The sequence below is a fragment of the Mustelus asterias genome, chromosome 6 (assembly GCF_964213995.1).
Source record: "Mustelus asterias chromosome 6, sMusAst1.hap1.1, whole genome shotgun sequence".
NCBI lineage: Eukaryota > Metazoa > Chordata > Chondrichthyes > Carcharhiniformes > Triakidae > Mustelus > Mustelus asterias.
The window spans coordinates 7,171,670-7,190,737 of NC_135806.1; the positions used below are offsets into that span (position 1 = coordinate 7,171,670).

At 42.6% G+C, this 19,068-nt stretch overlaps 1 protein-coding gene across 2 annotated transcripts in view; it reads right to left on the bottom strand.

Annotated features, from left to right (window-relative positions):
* LOC144494750 (antiviral innate immune response receptor RIG-I-like) overlaps nucleotides 1–19,068 on the bottom strand; it is a 76,738-nt gene that overhangs the window by 50,617 nt on the left and 7,053 nt on the right. Inside the window, exon 2 of one of the 2 annotated variants that reach the window (XM_078214037.1) lies at nucleotides 9,582–14,825. The exons of the other annotated variant lie outside the window; for it this stretch is intronic. Within the exon in view, the coding sequence (XP_078070163.1) occupies nucleotides 11,682–14,822 (3,141 nt within the window). The 5' untranslated portion in view covers nucleotides 14,823–14,825 and the 3' untranslated portion in view covers nucleotides 9,582–11,681. Of the gene's footprint in view, nucleotides 1–9,581; nucleotides 14,826–19,068 lie in introns of those variants that run through there. 2 annotated transcript variants of the gene reach the window in all.

Below are 19,068 nucleotides of genomic sequence, written 5' to 3' on the forward strand. Positions count from 1 at the left end.
CTGGTAAAAATAGGGCAGCATGGTGGCACAGTGGTAAGCACTGCTGTCTCATAGCGCCAGGAACCCGGCTTGGGTCACTGTCTGTGCGGAGTCTGCACATTCTCCCTGTCTGCGTGGGTTATCTCCGGGTGCTCTGGTTTCCTCCCACAGTCCGAAAGACGTGCTGGTTCGGTGCATTGGCCATGTTAAATTCTCCCTCAGTGTACCCGAACAGGTGCCGGAATGTGGCGACTAGATTTTTTTTTTTGAGGAGGCACGATGGCACAGTGGTTAACACTGCTGCCTCACAGCGCCAGGGATCCGGGTTCAAATCCGGCCTTGGGTCACTGTCTGTGTGGAGTCTGCACGTTCTCCCCATGTCTGCGTGGGTTTCCTCTGGATGCTCCGGTTTCCTCCCACAGTCCAAAGATGTGCGGGTTAGCTGGATTGGCTATACTAAATTGACTAATGTCAGGGGGATTAGCTAGGGTAAATATGAGGGGTTACGGGAATAGGGACTGGGTGAGATTGTGTTTGCCGCAGACTCAATGGGCTGCATGGCCTCCTTCTGCACTGTGATTCTATGAATCTGCATGTTCTCCCCGTGTCTGCATGGGTTTCCTCCGGGTGCTCCGGTTTCCTCCCACAGTCTGAAAGATGTGCTGGTTAGGTGCATTGGCTATGCTAAATTCCCCCTCACTGTACCCGAAGAGGTGCCAGAGTGTGGCGACTAGGGGATTTTCACAGTAACTTCATTGCAGTGTTAATGTAAGCCTACTTGTCACACCAATCAATAAAACTTAAACTTTCTTCCTTTCTAGTATTTTCTCAGTTCCCTGTTTAATAGTACTATTTGCTTCCATTGCCCTTTCGGACAATGCACTCTAGATCAGCAACTACAACTTCTATTCAGATAGCACCTTTAAGATAATAAGATGTAATAAAATGGGCTGTGGGGTTGGAGGAGATTACAGAGGTTTGGAGGAGCTAGGCCACGGAGAGATCGGAAAACAGGAATGAGAATTTTAAAATCAAGGTGTTGCTTATCTCAGAACTAGTGTAGGTCGATGAACACAGAGGGAGAAATGTGATAGATTTTATACTGTTCAAGATGGGTGGAGCAGGTAGGGCAAAGTAGGCCAGGGAAAGGTGGGAGGAGGGGAAATTGGACAAAAATGTTTTGGGCACAAGACAAAGGAAGTGTTAATGGTAGGGTTGAGGACTGAAGAAGGTGCTGATAGAGGTGGTTTTGGTAAACACCTTGTCAAACACCAGGGGGAAATGGAAAGCAATGAAAGCAAACATGGTAAAAGAGACAGACCGAAATCCTGTTGGAAAGAAGTACTTCAAGGTAGGCATTCCTGGAAGAGAAGTGACAGTGAATTAAACGCTAAAATAAAAGCAAAATACTGTGGCTGCTGGTGTCTCGTTAGCCTCAGACAGTGGTATGAGAGAGGAATGGAGTCTGTAGAGAGGATTGAAGACAATGAATTCCGTCTTCCCATAAGATTGGTTGGAGAAAAGATTCCAGCACGAGACATTGAACAAGCCATCTGTTAACTTAGAATGACTGGAGAGGGCGAGAAGTTGGAGTTGGGTGCTGTCAGTGTACCACTTGAAGATTTATTTATTTTTATTCATTCATGAGACATGGGTGTTGCTGGCTGGCCAGCATTTATTGTAAGAAGTCTAACAACACCAGGTTAAAGTCCAACAGGTTTATTTGGTAGCAAAAGCCACTAGCTTTCGGAGCGCTGTTCCTTCGTCAGGTGGAGTGGGAGATCTGTTCACAAACAGGGCATACAGAGACACAAACTCAATTTACAGAATAACGATTGGAATGCGAGTCTTTACAGCTAATCAAGTCTTAATGCTCTCTCCACTCACATTGTCTGTACCTTTAAGACTTGATTAGCTGTAAAGACTTGCATTCCAATCATTATTCTGTAAATTGAGTTTGTGTCTCTGTATGCCCTGTTTGTGAGCAGATCTCCCACTCCGCCTGACGAAGGGGCAGCGCTCCGAAAGCTAGTGGCGTTTGCTACCAAATAAACCTGTTGGCCTTGAACCTGGTGTTGTTAGACTTCTTACTGTGTTCACCCCAGTCCAACACCGGCATCTCTACATCAGCATTTATCGCCCATCCTTGTTGCCTCAGGGCAGTTGATTGTCAACCACATTGCTGTGGCTCTGGAGTCACATGTAGGCCAGACCGGGTAAGGAGGGCGGATTTCCTTCCCTGCAGGACATTAGTGAACCAGATGAGTTTTTCCGACAATTGTTTCATGGTCATCAGTAGATTCTTAATTCCAGATATTTTTCATTGAATTCAAATTTCATCATCTGCCGTGGTGGGATTTGAACCCAGGTCCCCAGGACATTAGCCGAGTTTCTAGATTAATAGTCTCGCGATAAAACCATTAGGCCATCACCTTCCCTTATGCTGTGAATGTTGCCAAGGGGCGGCATGTAAATAAGAAAAAGGAGTCTGCATCGTTGTATACAGTTCCTTATATAGAGTGATCATTGCACAGGAGTAGGCCATTAGGTCCCTCAAGCCTGCTCTGCTGTTTAATAAGATCATGGTTGATCTTTGGCCTCAATACCACTTTCCAGTCTCATTCCTATATCCTGATTTCCTTAGAGTTCAAGAATCGATCTGCCTGTCTGTTCATCCATCCAGCCCAGCCTTGAATATACTCAATGACTAAGGATCCACAGCGTCAGGGGGGAATGTGCTATAGAGTTTCAAAGATTCACCATCCTGGTGAAGAGGTTGCTCCTCATCTCAGTCCTAAATGGCCAATGTGTTTATCTGATTTGATTTATTGTTGTCACGTATATTAGTATACAGTGAAAAGTATTGTTTCTTGCGTGCCATACAGACAAAGCATACCATTCAGAGAAGGAGAGGGTGCAGAATGTAGTGTTACAGTCATAGCTAGGGTGTAGAGAAAGATTAGAATAGAGTTTTAAAAGCATATAACGAAAGTAAAAGATAGAGGGTATGCTGGGCACAGCTTGCAAGAAGTAACCACATTCCAGCGCCAATTTAGGATTGTGACTCGAGAGTTCTGACCCTACCCTGTCATGTCTTCAACAACCATCCGGGCAAAGACATTTCTTCTCATTCACATTGTGGTAATTTTATATTGATGACTTTGTCACCAGTTCCTCATCCAGCATAGTCTTTCTTAATCACTTCAAAATTGCCAACACAAATGGATAGGATAAAAAGGTCTCTGTTAGCTGTTATGAGTGGTAACACATATGGCAAAAATGTATACTGCTTATTAAATATGTTTTAATTCATTTTGGATAATGGTCTGGGGATTACTTGTAAGCTCATTCATATGACAGGTGTAGGGGGAAAAGTATGTATCATGTAAAAAATGTAATGTAAAATGAACAAGGATTCAGCATAGCAATGGGAATGGCATATTAATGTGCATTGCATATAAATGAATATGTGGTATTTAATCTTCCTCCATTCCATAGCTCAATCAAAATTAAAAATGATATTTTCACTGTGTAGGTAAACCCTCAATTGGTGTTTCTAACCACAGGAGTTATTTTTAAAAATAATCATTTGGTAGTACAAATCTTAAATATTGCTGAAAGAGACATACTGCCGAATCTTTTATCTTGCACTCATTAGGATAGAATTGCAAGAATACCAAATTTCAAGGGAATAACAAATTTATACCACATGAGAAAAGGTTGCTGATTGATTGGTTGGGAAGTGAATTCTGATTGGTGGATTCTGTCCTGATGAGTGCAAGATGAAGAGCTTCCATAGCATGACTCTTTTTCCCAGCAATACGCAAGTGATTTTTAAAAATTTCATGGGACGGCAGTATCCCTAGCAAGGTCAGCATTTGTTGTCCATCCCTTATTGCCTTTGTGGTGGTCTACCATGATCTGATTGAATGGTGCAAGACTCACAGGCTGAATGGTCTCATTCCCCTATTTCTCTCTTGAACTTACTTAGAGTCATAGAATCCCTACAGTGCAGAAAGAGGTCATTTGACACTTTGAGCCTGCTCCGCCATTCATTATTATGGCTGATCATCCAACTCAATAGCCTGATCCCACCTTGCCCCCATATCATTTGATTCTCTTCATCCCAATTGCTATATCTAACTGCTTCTTGAAAATATTCAATGTTTTGGCTTCAACTCCTTTATGGTAGCGAATTCCATTACCACTCTCTGGGTGAAGAAATTTCTCCTCATCTCTGTCCTAAACAGTCTACCATGCATCCTCAGTGACCCCTGGTTCTGGTGACCATCGGAAACATTCTTCTTGCAACCACCCTATCAAATCCTGTTAGAATTTTATAGATTTCTATGACATCACCGCTCATTCTTCTGAACTCCAAAGAATACAATCTTAACCATCTCAGTCTCTTCTCATACATCCGTCCCATCATCTCGGGAATCAGTCTGGTAAAACTTTTCTGCACTCGCTCCATAGCAAGAACATCCTTTCTCAGATAAAGAGACCAATATTCCAGGTGTGGCCTCGCCCAGGCCCTGTATAATTGCAGCAAGACATCTCTGCTCATGCACTCAAACCATTTTGCTATGAAGGCCAACATACAATTTCTCTTCCTTACTGCCTATTCTACATGCATGTTTACCTTCAGTGATTGATATATGAGGACACCCAGATCTCGTTGCACATTCCCCTCTCATAACTTATGACCATTCAGATAGTAAGCTGCTTTCCCATTTTTGCTACCAAAGTGGATAACCTCACATTTATCCTAATCATACTGCATCTGCATTTGACCACTCACTCAACTTGTCCAAATCACATTGATGGGTCTCTGCATCCTCCTCACAGCTCACCCTCCCATCCAGTGGTGTCATATTGCACCATTACTTATTAGGTGAGGAAATTCAATAGCCACTTTCAATAGTGACTTGGGTATATACTTGGGGAGAGGGCAGAAATCACAGGGCTGTGGGAGAAAGAACAGAGAGTGGTAGTACTTTGATTCATACAGAAACCAACAAAGGCACTAATGGGACAAATGGCCTTCTGTGCTGTCACACTATCGAATTTGTAATTCTGGTCAATAGGGATTGTAGCCAATTTGGTTTTCACATTAGAGATATCAAATTAGAGTTGTTCATTGTAACTTCCCACCCTCCACCCCTTCTCCCCTGACAGGATTAATATCTTTAACTTTGTTTTTGTTTTCCTTTCCTACACATTCTGTATTTTCATACATCGATGGGCCCAATGGCCCCTCTCTGCACTGTAGGGATTCTATGATTGTATTTATCTTCTGGAATTGGTCATTGTTCTGAAATTTCTACTGCACTGTAACTCCCACCTGCAATCATCATGCAGTATTGACTTATCATCCTTCGGCATCAGCCTTGGTTCAGCAGTGCGTCAGGAAATAGTAGTTTTAAGTAAGTAATATTTGTTTTTTGTGGGTATTAGAAATAAGGTATCGCTAGCTTTAAGTAAAAAATAAATTACTGCAGATGCTGGGATCTGAAACAAAAACAGAAATGCTGGAAAATCTTAGGTCTGACAGTATCTGTGGAGACAGAATAGAGCCAACATTTCGAGTCTGGATGACTCTGTCAGAGCTTTAACTAAGTTTAATTTTGTGTTTTTGCATTTGAAAGGTTAATAATTTCTTTGACTCAGGTCCTTACATTGTAGTGCGGGTTTACAATGCTAAAACAGAGTTCAAAGAAAAATTAGACGGTGCTTAGCAACCAGGGATCACACTAAAACAACCAGAGCTTTTGAATTAATTGTAAGTGAGTACCAGGCGGAGCTGAACTCCAGAAAGACAGATTTCCCAAAAGAAATTTCCAGAAACCAGGGAATGGGACAAAGCAGAGTTACAGGAAGACTGTGAAGTCAAAAAAGGGGGTTTAAAAAACTCAGGAATTTGAACACGGTCCTGTTCGGGGGAACTGAAATAAACAGCAGAGAAAGGGCTCTGAATTAGAATCACAGAATCTCTACTGCACAGAAGGAGGCTATTCGGCCTATTGAGTCTACACCGACTGCAATTCCGATAACCCCACATATTTACCTTGCTAATCCCTCTGGCACCAAGGGTCAATTTAGCATGGCCAATCAACCTAACCTGCCATCTTTGGACTATGGGAGGAAACTAAAAGTCAGATATATGAAAAGCCAAATATCCAAGGTGATCAAAGGGTTGCTGACACCTTAATACAGCCTGTGTGGCTGGGTACCTGAGAGATTGTGTGGAAGTTTAAATGCATGTGGTGTTCCAGGGCAGAGAAATACTGAAAGAAGGTTCCATCCTGGGATCTGACTTATCCAGTAGTAGCATCAGCTCAGATCATAACAGGTACTTATTTTCTGGGCATTTAGTCTAAAGGTTGACAACTCCCACTCAAGAAATTCATAGAATCATAGAATGGTTACAGCACAGGCGGCCATTTGGCCTGTTGGAAATATTCTGAGTCTCTGCAAGAGAAACTCAGCTGATCCTATTCTCCCACCCTTTCCTTGTGGTCCTGCAATTTTTTTTCTTTTCAGTTATTCAATTCCCTGTTGAAAACCACGATTGAATCTAGACGGGGTGACGTATTATGGTGGTAATGTCGCTGGGCTGGTAATCCAGAGATTCAGGCTAAATATTCTGAGGACTTGGGTTCAAATCCCATCACAGCACCTCTTGGAATTTGAACTTAGTTAATAAAACTTGGAATATAAAGCAAATCTATTGTTGTAAAAACCCATCATGTTCACTCATGTCCTTTTGGGAGTAAATTTGCCATCCTTACCTGGTCTGACCTACATATGACTCAAGATTCACAGCAATGTTTTATGACTCCTAACTGCTCTCTGAAATGACCTAGAAATCCGTGCATTTAAGGATGAGCAACAGATGCTGGCCTTACCAGCAACGTCCATACCTATGAAAGAATATATAAAAAACCTCCGGCAGTTGTCAAGAAAATTAAAAAATTGTAATATTAATTTCTGTTGATATGTCATACTTCTTAAGATGTTGGGGATTTGTGAGTATGGTGACTGGAGTAGGAGAAAGGGTGACTGTCAGAATCTAAATGAACAATAAGAAATGATTGCTATGACAATGCACCTCGTGGAACTTCAAACAGATATGTAAGAAGGACAAAACAGAGAGAGATTTGAATAGGTTGTTTTGGTTCAAAGGAGTATACAGGTTGTTAAAAAAGTGAGGGTAAATCCTAAGAGCTAAAGAAATGAATTTAATCAATTCTGGGAGAAAGCATTTCTGAAGAGACTGGATTAGACAATGGTGAGATCAAAAGGAAAGAAATAACCTATTTAAAGAGATACTGAAACCTATATGGGGGGGATTAGTTGTTTAGATCTCCAGGCAGACAGCAGGACTAGCTGGTCAGAACTCCCAGAAAGCAGTATGAACAAAACCAAACCTGAAGAACTAACTGCTGTTAATCTCAGAGGACACCCCAAGGGAAATAAAGGCACGGTGTGGCAGAAATTACAAGGGTTCTATAGAGCTTAAAATCTATGAGCTCCTGAACACAAAAGGGGAAGGTTTTCACTCTGAAGGTTGATAAGATCTTTTAGAATTGGGGCGGCACAGTAGCACAGTGGTTGGCACTGCTGCTTCACAGCGCCAGGGACCCGGGTTTGATTCCCGGCCTGGGTCACTGTCCATGTGGAGTTTGCACGTTCTCTCCATGTCTGCGTTTCGGGTGCTCCGATTTCTTCCCACATTCGGAAAGACGTGCTGGTTCGGTGCATTGACCGGAACAGGCGCCGGACTGTGGTGACTAGGGGAATTTCACAGTAACTTCATTGCAGTAATAATGCAAGCCTTACTTGTTACTAATGAATAAACTTTAAATAAATTTTAAAGTACTGTTACTGTGTGAAGCCATTTTTGTGTTTATATAATTCTATATTTTTCCCTTTATTTCTTACTTTACAATAAAATTATCACAAAGAGTACAGAACCTCTCCTCGTACTATACAAATTGCAAAAAGGTTTTGGCAGCTGCTTCCGTTCTGGGATTGGGGGCAGCTCAGTCAGCCATGCCATAACATGGTGAATTCCAGATACTAAATATCTGCTGTACAAAAAAAGGTATCCTTTTAGCTTTTTGGTTCTTGATCCTTCCGTCAATGTTGTCCTGCTGTGAAACTAGCTGCCTACCTTACTTAGCAGAGCATCACCAACACAAAATAATATTGTCATCAGATTAGATCTGACATAAGCCGGAGTTTCAAGCTGGAATGGAAATAAAAACACGCCACCACGGAAAAGGAAATAGTTCTTATTGGCTCAAGTTTTTAAAAAAATCTCTCTGCATTTGGATTTAATGTGTGTTGCTTTCCTTCCTTTTCTGGGTCATATTTAACTTTCGAGCATGTCTGATAAGTTCACAATCCTCAGAGAATTGCAAAGGATCTTGTTTGGAGTATAAAACTTGTAGTATTTCTGGAATTTCCAGCATGTGGATGATTCTAACGTACCTGGAGAGTGCTGCATCATCCAGGACAGTATTTTCCAGGTGACATGTTAAATCAAGAGCCCAACTGCCCTCTGAAGTGGACATAAAAGACTTATTTGAAGAGCAGTTGAATTCTCATGCTCAACAATTATTCTTCAACCAATACCAACTAAAGAAAAGGCTGACTGGTCGTTATTTTAGTGGTTTGTGGGAGCCTGCTGTGCGTAAACTATCTGCCATGTTTATTGAGAAAGATTAATAAATTTACACTTCAAATTTATTGGCTGTAAAAAAAATTCATCAAGGACATGAAAATTCTTCTTTAAAAACCCTTTGGTATTTCTATATATTTTATTATCGATGTAGCTTTCCTGCTTCCCACACCCCTGCAGTCTGCTCCTCCCATTATCCACTTTCCTCTAACAGTATACATACCCACCCTCCACACTTTGGTGAGTCATGTCTGGGACCTAATTACGATTTAACCCTAAATATTTACTTGATTCACTGCTCTTCACCAGGTTACCATTATTTCTACGTTCAGCTCTGTGCAGTTTATCCCTCTCCAATTCTCGTACTTCTGTTTTGGAATTATTTTGAGCTTTGTATCATTGTTTTTGCATTAGATTGCTGGCCATTGATAAACACCCTCAATTTCTTTTCTATTTACAAGGATGATACCAGAACTGAGAGGTTGTAATTGTCGGGAAAGACTGAACAGGCTGGAACACATTCTCCACATAGAAAAGTGAAGGCTGAGGCGTGACTTGACAAAAGTCTTTAAAATTATAAGGGGTCGATAGGGCAGACTTAGAGAAGATGTTTCCATCTGTGGTGGAGTTTAAAACTAGGGGTCCATCAATAGAAGATAGTAAATGAATCTGGTAAAGAGTTCAGGAGAAGCTTTAGTTGGAGTGATGAGAATGTGGAATGCGGTATCATTTGAAGTGATCGAGTTGAATAGTGTCACTGCACTTAAAGGTAGGGAGGGAGGATTAGGGTTATGATAATTGAAATAGAGCGAGGGGCTTATGTGAAGCATAAACATCAAATTAAATGTTTCTGAGCTGTAGATATTCTAAATAATTCCAGGATAGAAACCACACCAGAGAACGTTATTTTGCATCCACTATTTTTGCATTTTAAGGTAAATCTAGCAGATGTGATTTATCCGGAAGTACACAGCCCTGCGTGGATTTGTCATTATCGTCCCTTGTTTTCCTTTCAACCTTCCTTCAATGTGCCCCTACTCTAGTTCCATGTACAGAACTGACTGTCCTACAGACTCTGCCTCTGTTCATCTTCCTGAGCAGTCTCACAAACAGTGCCTGTTTGTCTGCATCTTTGCCTTTGTTACCTTCTATTCCCTGCTTCAACATAGAAAATTACTTCAAATTTTATAGCAGGGAAACAAGCCCTTTGGCTCAACTGGGTCATGCCAATGTTTATACTCCACATAAGAAAGAAATCATAGAAACCCTACAGTGCAGAAGGAGGCCATTCGGCCCATCGAGTCTGCACCGACCACAATCCCACCCAGGCCCTACCCCCACATATTTACCCGCTAATCCCGCTAACCTACGCATCTCAGGGGCAATTTTTAACCTGGCCAATCAACCTAACCCGCACATCTTTGAACTGTGGGAGGAAACCGGAGCACCCGGAGGAAACCCACGCAGACACGGGGAGAATGTGCAAACTCCACACAGACAGTGACCCGAGCCGGGAATCAAACCCGGGACCCTGGAGCTGTGAAACAGCAGTGCTAACCCACTGTGCTACCGTGCTGCCCCTCCTGCTTCTTCTCAGCTGATAAACACATCCTTCTATTCCTTTCTTGGTCATAAACTTTTAAAATCCACTTTGTTACATGCCTCAAACACTTCAAGTGGTAGTTTTAGTCAGCATTATTGGAGTGCTTGATAACTGTTACGATCACTTCTTACGACCGTAGTCCATCCAATATCCCCATTTTCCTCGGTTTCTTCAGCAGCTGTATCCTCGGCTACACCCTGTATCAGTTTGCACTGATTTTCAACTAACATGTTCGACATGGTTCAAGTCTAGTGCTGGTCTGTCCTTTTCATAGTAATTAGATTTGTGACTAGTCTAAGCCAAGTGACATGATGACAATTGCCTTGTTGGTGCTGGTCCTCTGCAAGAGCATTTCACATAGTATTGTCACTTTTGAAGTCGTTCCTATAATGTAGGGAGACATGCAGGCAATCACTTAAAAGTAGGGTGAATCATTTGGACAAACGGAAGTTATATCTACATTGCTGGCAAGTTTATCTAATGGCCCATTTACAGACAGCATTTCACAACATTCCCTCACAAATCTGTCAAACATAAAGATGTATTTCCTGCAAATCCAGGATATGTGCACACACACAGTTTAGTATAATATATATGCTTTAAAAACTGTTCTAACAGATTGAGTTATCAGAACTATTGACCCAGACAAAGGTCAGGATAACAGAAAGTCAAAGGAAATCAATATCCTGTACAAAAACAGCAAAGAAAACCCTGTCATCAAAGGATCCTGAAAATATTGCACGCCCCTGTGTAAACAGCTCTCACTGCGACGCACACAAGCTTTAGTTTTATCAAAATTATTCTCATAAAATTATTTTAAAAAGACATTTTATTGCCAAACCAATTGCCAATTTTGATTGTTCTGTGCATTTGGCAATTATTTTAGAACATTCAGGTACGATTATTTACAGAGGTGTAAGTGCCTTTAATCTCTCCCGAGTCTTCTGGTCTCTGCATTACGTGATTATTGACAACTTGGAGCAGTTAAATGCAAGTTTGTGAGATGCACTTTTGGCAATAACAAAGTCAGATGAAAAGAAACCTGTAACGTGTTTAAATAGATAGACTCACACAACATTTTTAAGTCCCACCTTAATACACCACATTTATAAAATTTTCAATGGATAAGATTTGGTATAGAAATCTACACCTTCTCAGTCACTGTTAAGCAGCGTCTTGCACACATGATTGATCTGTACAGTGTTACTAATCTTATCAGAAGTGCTTGTACATCTGATGTCAGCTTGGTGACCACATACTTCTTAATCTTCTTTTGGTGCTACTGTATGAATCTAATAAAATTCCCTGGATGGGTGGGAAATTGGTGGGAGGGTGAGGATGGAGGAAAATGGCGGGGGGAGGGGGCCGGAGTAATTTCCAATCTTAAGCCAACTTTCTATCGAGAAACATTTTTCATGCATTTTCCGTTGGGCGATTAAATAAACTGGCTCCATTAATGAACCTCTTTGGGATTTTCAGTATCAAAGGCGGCCTGTCTGAAGAGTTTTTAGGAAGAGTTTTACTTGGCGAAGAGCAGTGTTGTCCATGGTCTCGCTCTTCCCCTTTGAAATTCCGCTGCTGATCAGCATCGGTCACTGGACTGGCAGCACCCTGGTCAAGGTGAGTCTGTTTGTTTGGATTTGGAGGACTAGGAGGAGAATCTGCGGACAGTCCACATACATCCAAGGACTCAGTGCTTGTGTGCCTGACGTAAATATCCGGTGTTGTATCAGGAAGATCCTGAGAATCCAGGGTCTCAAGGACACACTTCTCGACAAGTTCCAAATTGTCATCATTGAGGAGGTTAGTGGTTGTGCCCATAGTGCTGTTGCCATCTTCCATGCTTGTAACAATTACATCGCTGTCACTCTCAATGGTTATGACAAGGGGCGAATGACATTGACTAACTGCCTCTTCATTGTTCTTTTCCCATTTCTGTTTCTTTTTGTGTTTCCTCTTCCTTTTATGGCGCCGACTTGCCTCTGTTACCTTTCCCTCGTATACTATTTCCACACTTGAACTTCGTTTCTTCTCCTTGTGCTTTTCCACCTTTGGCCCGCTGCCCAGTGTACTCTCAAGTAATACAGAGCCACTTTTCGAGTTACTGCTACACTGTGAAAGAGGGCCAGGAGAACTACCCTCCTGTCTGGGCAATACATGAATTTCTGATGATAAATGAGCAAGCTGCAGACTTGTGCTTTTGCTCTCTTTGCTGGAGGAACTTTCTAAATAATGAGTTTTATATTTACGTTTGCCCCCCGGTTTCTCGTGCCTCATTTTATCCGACCTACCAGAAGTTGTTCTAGATCTGGTACTGGAAGGGCTTCTTGATCGATAACTTCTGTATTGATAATAGACATCATCCCTGTGGCTACTTGGGCTTCTGAAGCTTGTACTTTCAGAACTAGATCGAATTCTATAATCTGAACAGGGTGATCCTCTTCTGTGGTGAGCTCTGGTTCGGGATGCAGAATCATGGCCATCATTCGCTCTACTGTGGTAACTATATCTTTCCCACTGATATGAGAACCCCCTGTTTCTTTCCTGGTATTCCCTCATGTAGCTATATGCCCTCTCCCGACTTCGGGACCTCCTTCTGTCTCTAAGAGTGGCATAGCCTCTGCTCCAAGAACGTGACCTATCTCTATGCCTGTAAACAACACAGTCACTATTCTGTGACCTGGTTCGGCTTCTGGTGAATGGCACTCGCTCTTGGTTCCTCGATCGCCTCCTGCCTTGAGTTTGATGAGCACGAAGTTCTCTGCTGCCTGATCTGGCCCCCTCTCTTGATGAAGATCTGTCTCGGCCACCTCTTCTGCTCCGGGTTTTAGCCTGATGCTCATCTCTGCTGTAAGAGTAAGCCACCACAGCTTTGTCCCTGGTACTTGATCTCTCGGTCCTTCTAAGTTCATGCCTGTCTCTACTACGTGATCGGATTCTTGATCGATCCTTTGAACTGCCTCGAGCTCTGCTTGACATCCTCTCCCTGTGCCTGCTGGAACGTGACGCACCGCCCCGAGAATGGGAGCTCTTTTTACGACTATGGCGCTTATCTCTTTTTGATTTGTTACTCTTTTTCTGTTTCAATTGCTTTCTTTTCAATCGCTCCCTGGACACGGAGGATCTAGGTGACGATGATCTAGTCGACGAGGACAAACTGCTGGTGCTATGGAATCGTAGATGCGTAGGCTGCTGGACAACCTCGGTGCTGGTAGCCTGAATGGAAACTTCAGAATCTGAGCTCAGCTCAATAAGTTCAGGAGTCCTTTCAGCTAATGGTTTTACGTAACCCACTATTAAGCAGTCGTCAACTGAACGAGCTGAGCCCTCTTCATTTGTCCCTGGATCAGACTTTATTGACACCGTAGGTAAAGAGGACCCAGCTTGTGGTGGCGTCTCCTCGGAAACAGCAGAGGTTTCACCAGGTGAGTTGACAGACTCCATGGTCTCTGCCACTGAGTAGGAAGGACCTGGTGTTTCATCATCCCATGTTGCCTGACTTAGGCCAAGAGTTAACTCTGATGCATTGTGAGTGGGTCTATCTTCCTCCAGAATGTTAGCGGTGTCAGGGGATATTGTGATTACAGATAAATCAGAGTCACTTTCTTCCTCGTAGGATGGAGCTGGACAGTCATAGTTGGCCCTCTGGTCATACGATTCCATGTTGAACGGTGCCCGTGCAAAGCTTATAAATTCATGCAAGAAATGTTCTGTGCGGCTTAGTAAGAAGGGCCTGAGTTCATCCTGAAAGGCCTGGCTTTCCATGTCATATCGGACGATGTTTGACATGATGATGTGTTGAACAATATTGACCACAGAGCCATGGGAGCCAAACAAGACGCAGAGTTCCCGTTTCAACCACGGCATTAGCCGGTGAAGACAGGCTGCGTTGCGGCGGAAGAATTCAGCAGAAATGTCTCGATACCGACCCCCATCCTGGACATTCCTGACGCGCAAACCTGACCGGTATAATTCCTGTCTAAAGTGGATCATCTCTTTCTCTTGGACCTGGCGTGCGGATCTGCCCTCAGACTGCGCTCTCCTCCGGGCACCCAGTCGCTGCATCATCCGACGCAAATTGGGTCGCTGACGTGTCCGGGGCTCCCGCCCGAGTGCTTCGAACACCACTCCGTTGTCCGGCGTTACGGGAAAAACCGGGGACCTCCGAGGCTGAATGCTTGTGCGACGTTCCCGGGTTAGTGTTGTTCGGTACCTAAACCTCTGCCCACCCGGACTGGCAAATGAGCCATTCTCTGTTGCCTTCAGTACATATTCCTGAAAATCATTCTCGGTTCGCACACTGTGGAATATGGAGTTGAATGGTTGCTTGCACAGGGGACATTCAGCCTTGTTTCGAGACCATTCCTGAATGCAGCGAAAGCAGAACTTATGAAAACAGCGATCAATGTAAGACATGTTGTCAAATCTGTCAAGGCAGATGGGGCATTTTGCATCTGGTGATGCATCAGCCCGGACCCCATGTGGAATCTTGCTGCTTTCAGGCTCTGGTGAAAATTGGTTCTCTGTGTTCAAATCCTCTGTTGCCGACGCCATAATCTGAAAACCAAAAGTAAAAATCCGAATGAAGTACTTCTGAACCCATACAGAAACAAAAGGCTGAGAAAAGATGTCATTTTTCCCTGTAAAAGTTAGCCATGTATTGTACTGTACAGATGGGCTGGATATCAGGTCCCAGACCTCTGCCACGCTATATCAGGAGGTTCATCAGGGGGGTTTGGTGTAAGTTACTTTCCAGTTTACTCTCCTGCTGCAAATATCTGAACCCAATGTACAGTTGAGATTGACCAGTTCAGATTTTTAGGAACTATGGTGTAAACATATGCATAACCAGTTTGTGCCACATCCTTGTTTTTAAATGCAACAACAGAACAAGGATTTGGCTTAAAACAGACACAGTAAGAGTTTTAACAACACCAGGTTAAAGTCCAACAGGTTTATTTGGTAGCAAATACCATTAGCTTTTGGAGCGCTGCTCCTTTGTCAGATGGAGTGGAAATCTGCTCTCAAACAGGGCACAGAGACACTCGATACCGACCCCCATCCTGGACATTCCTGACGCGCAAACCTGACCGGTATAATTCCTGTCTAAAGTGGTTCATCTCTTTCTCTTGGACCTGGCGTGCGGATCTGCCCTCAGACTGCGCTCTCCTCCGGGCTCCCAGTCGCTGCATCATCCGACGCATATTGGGTCGCTGACGTGTCCGGGACTCACGCCTGAGTGCTACATCGGTGTCTCTGTGCCCTGTTTGAGAGCAGATTTCCACTCCATCTGACGAAGGAGCAGCGCTCCGAAAGCTAATGGTATTTGCTACCAAATAAACCTGTTGGACTTTAACCTGTTGTTAAAACTCTTACTGTGTTTACCCCAGTCCAACGCCGCATCTCCACATTAAAACAGACAGCCAGAGTACAACATGTACTTTATAGAAGGCATCTTGATGCACCATGTCTTGTCCTCGTACAGTGATTTCATTGCACCACCTGGCAGGTTGCATTTCTCAAATGTACCATTTAAGACACCACTATCTTCAGCATAGGTTGGTTAAGGATTATGTATATATCCATGTTATAATAAGAATCTAATGGCACTGGGAAGGTGCAAAGATTTACAAGGACGATACTATAACTGAGGGGTTATACAGATCAGGAAAGATTGAACAGGCTGATTTGTTTCCTCTGGAAGGGATTTGATCTGGAAAATGTAGAGAAGAGGCGTCCATCTGTGGGAGAGTTTCAATGTAAGATAGATTTATTATTAATAGGGAATTCAGGAAAAATCTTTTGAGCCACAGGGTGGTAACATGCAAAACTTGCCACTGGGAGTGGTTGGGGTGACTCGCATAGACAAATTTAAGGGGAAGGCAGATAAACACGAGGAAGGAAGAATTTGAAGGAAATGCTGTCAGAATGAGATAAAGGTGGAAAGAGGCTTTGACAAAGGATCATCTGGACTCGAAACGTCAGCTCTTTTCTCTCCTTACAGATGCTGCCAGACATGCTGAGATTTTCCAGCATTTTCTCTTTTGGAAAGAGGCTTGCATGGAGCATTAGATCAATATGGCCTGTTTCTGTGCTGTTTGGAATTCTTTGCATGTAAAGTGAGTTGAAATAATCTAGGATTAGAAAGTTTGATCGAAAAACAAGATCAGCTTTTTAAAACATTTGAAAAAAAATCCGCTTTTTAAATAAGAATTTTGCTGTTACGTAATTGCACGTTTCTCCATTGTGTAATGTTGTATGTTCTGCATCATCCTAGACAACCCACAACACTCTGTAGCTGTCCAGACCAAATAATTACCCAGACAAACCTAAACATTTTCAGACGGATTAGCCTTTCAAGCTGGTTCCCCATCCCACATTCCCAAATTTCCAACAACTGCATGGCTTTTGGCTGAGACTGGGATTTGCAGCTTTGTTGCTGGACAGTACTGCCCAAACGTGTGTCTTCTCAGGATAGCATGTGCACAGGAATACTGCCACCTGCAAGTTCCCCTCCGAGTCACATACCACCCCAATGTGAAAATATATTGCTGCTCTTAGTGACTCAAAGTTCTGTGAGCCCCCATTTAACAGCGCTGTGGGAGTACCTGCATCACATGGATTGCAAGAGTCAAGAAGGTGACGCACCACTGACTTTATGGGGAATGAATGCTGGTCTTGCCAGTGATGCCCACATCAAGAAATGAGTACAAAAAGGCAGTACCTAGGGGGACATACAGATGTTTGGGTTTTCACTAGGGATGGATATGAAAGTGATTTCAATTGCATGTAGCAAGTAAAACTGCAATGTGAACTTCAGTCCATTCCAGGCCACTCCCAAGTGCAATAGGCAACCAGTTCCGTTAATATAAAAAAATTATACAAAACATTAACACTGAGGACCACATACAAATGAGAAAACATTCCAAATCTGCTCTTTTCAGCCTGCACACACAACCAGTGATTGAATTGCTAGCCTTCTCTTTCCCCAAGCCCGTTCCCCATTAGTACTATCTCTAGAGTGGCCAATTAACGCATTCAGTTTCAGAATATGCCACGGTCAGTCCACTGAATTTGAAATTTGGATCTTTTGAGAGTCCAACTTTTCTGATAATATTAGTATGGTCGTGAATTTGATCAGTCTGTCCACAATATAACATTTTGCATATATATGGTATCTATAATGTAGGTAAACATCTCTAGGCACTTTCACTGCCAAGGTTGGCCTTTACTGGTTTTCTAATCCTTTATAAGCTTCAATAACTTATGAAAAATCTCAACAGAAACTGTTGTGTGATTGTACCCATTTACTTAGAGAATGGTCAGATTGTGCAACTTGATACCGCAGGGAGTGATGGAGGCAAAAGGCGGAGATATTTTTTAGGGACGTTAGCTAAACACGGGAGAAAGAAATAAAGATATGCTGATAGGATGAAATCCAAGTAGAATGGGAGATCTGTGTGGTGCATAAACACCAGCACAGACTAGTTGGGCTGATGGCCCTGTTCACCCTCACCAACATGCAGGATCTTATAGCTGAGGCACCAGATTGCTGGCTGCCACCTTTCTAGTCTTTTCACATCACGATTACAAGCGAGTCTCAGTAATCCCTGTGCTAATAGCAGCATAGGAGAGGATCAGCTAACCTGGATGCACTGTATGGTGGACAAGGAGCACTGTTCAATAGGAAGGAGGTAAAGATAGGCATGGCAATTGCAAAAAGGTCTATTGAACCTGAAATCCAGACTTCGAATACAAAGCACCCAGTTATACATCCAGTTTTCAATGTGTTAATGCTACTATGCTGGAGCTTTCCTACAGGGCAACAGTTGACTGTATACAGATTCATCTGGAAAACAGACATGCTACACTATGGGTTTGTGCAGTGGTTTTGAACTGGTAATTCAGAGCTAAGCCACTATAGCTACTGCCTTTGTAAGAACTCAACTACAGAAATATTTTACTGCAATCAAACATTTGAACGTCAGCAGATGAGAGTTTCATTTTGACCTAAGGCTTCACCCCAGCTGTTAACTAATAAACTGAGTGTATTTTTTTCTCAGTGAGATGTCAAGCTGGAGGATGAGTGTTCACACATTTTTGATGCAAAGTTTTGCTCGGTAGCAGAGAGGATAGTTTCATCACCTCAGTCTGGACTGTAGTCAAAACAAGATTTCTGAACTGAAAGAAGTGTTTATTTGCTCACTGCACCAGCCCATTTTTAATACTTTGCCGTGACATACAGATCCATTACTTTCACACGTCCCTAAAAGTATTTTACCTGTTGAAACAGAGATAAGAACTGGTATTCTAACACTTTCACAGACTTGCAAATGGGAATATTTTTCATGTTGCTGCAATTCTCTCATTATGACTTACTGAGGTTTATTGAAAGCAATCAAATCTTGGCTTCCCTTCAAAAACATTGTGGAGAAAACAGCACTAAACTTAATCTTACTTTTGTGCAATGCTGTCTCTCACCCTAAACAATCTGCCCAAACGCAACTTACCAACCAGCTGCATTCATAGATATAGAACTCTAATTTACGGAGTTGACAAAAATTGTCTTAACATTAGAAAGAAGATGAGGAATGGCAAAATATTTGTGCATCACCCAGCTAGGACTATCGTGTCTCGTTTCCTTTCCTCAAACAACTTTTGAATTTCGCATCATTCGTCAGTAACCTTAACAAGAACTTGAAGTGTAATAGAATCTAATATGATTAGCCAGTAATCTTTTGGTTATGAACTATGGAGTCATAGACTAGGGATGAGCAATAAATGCTGGCTAGCCAGTGAT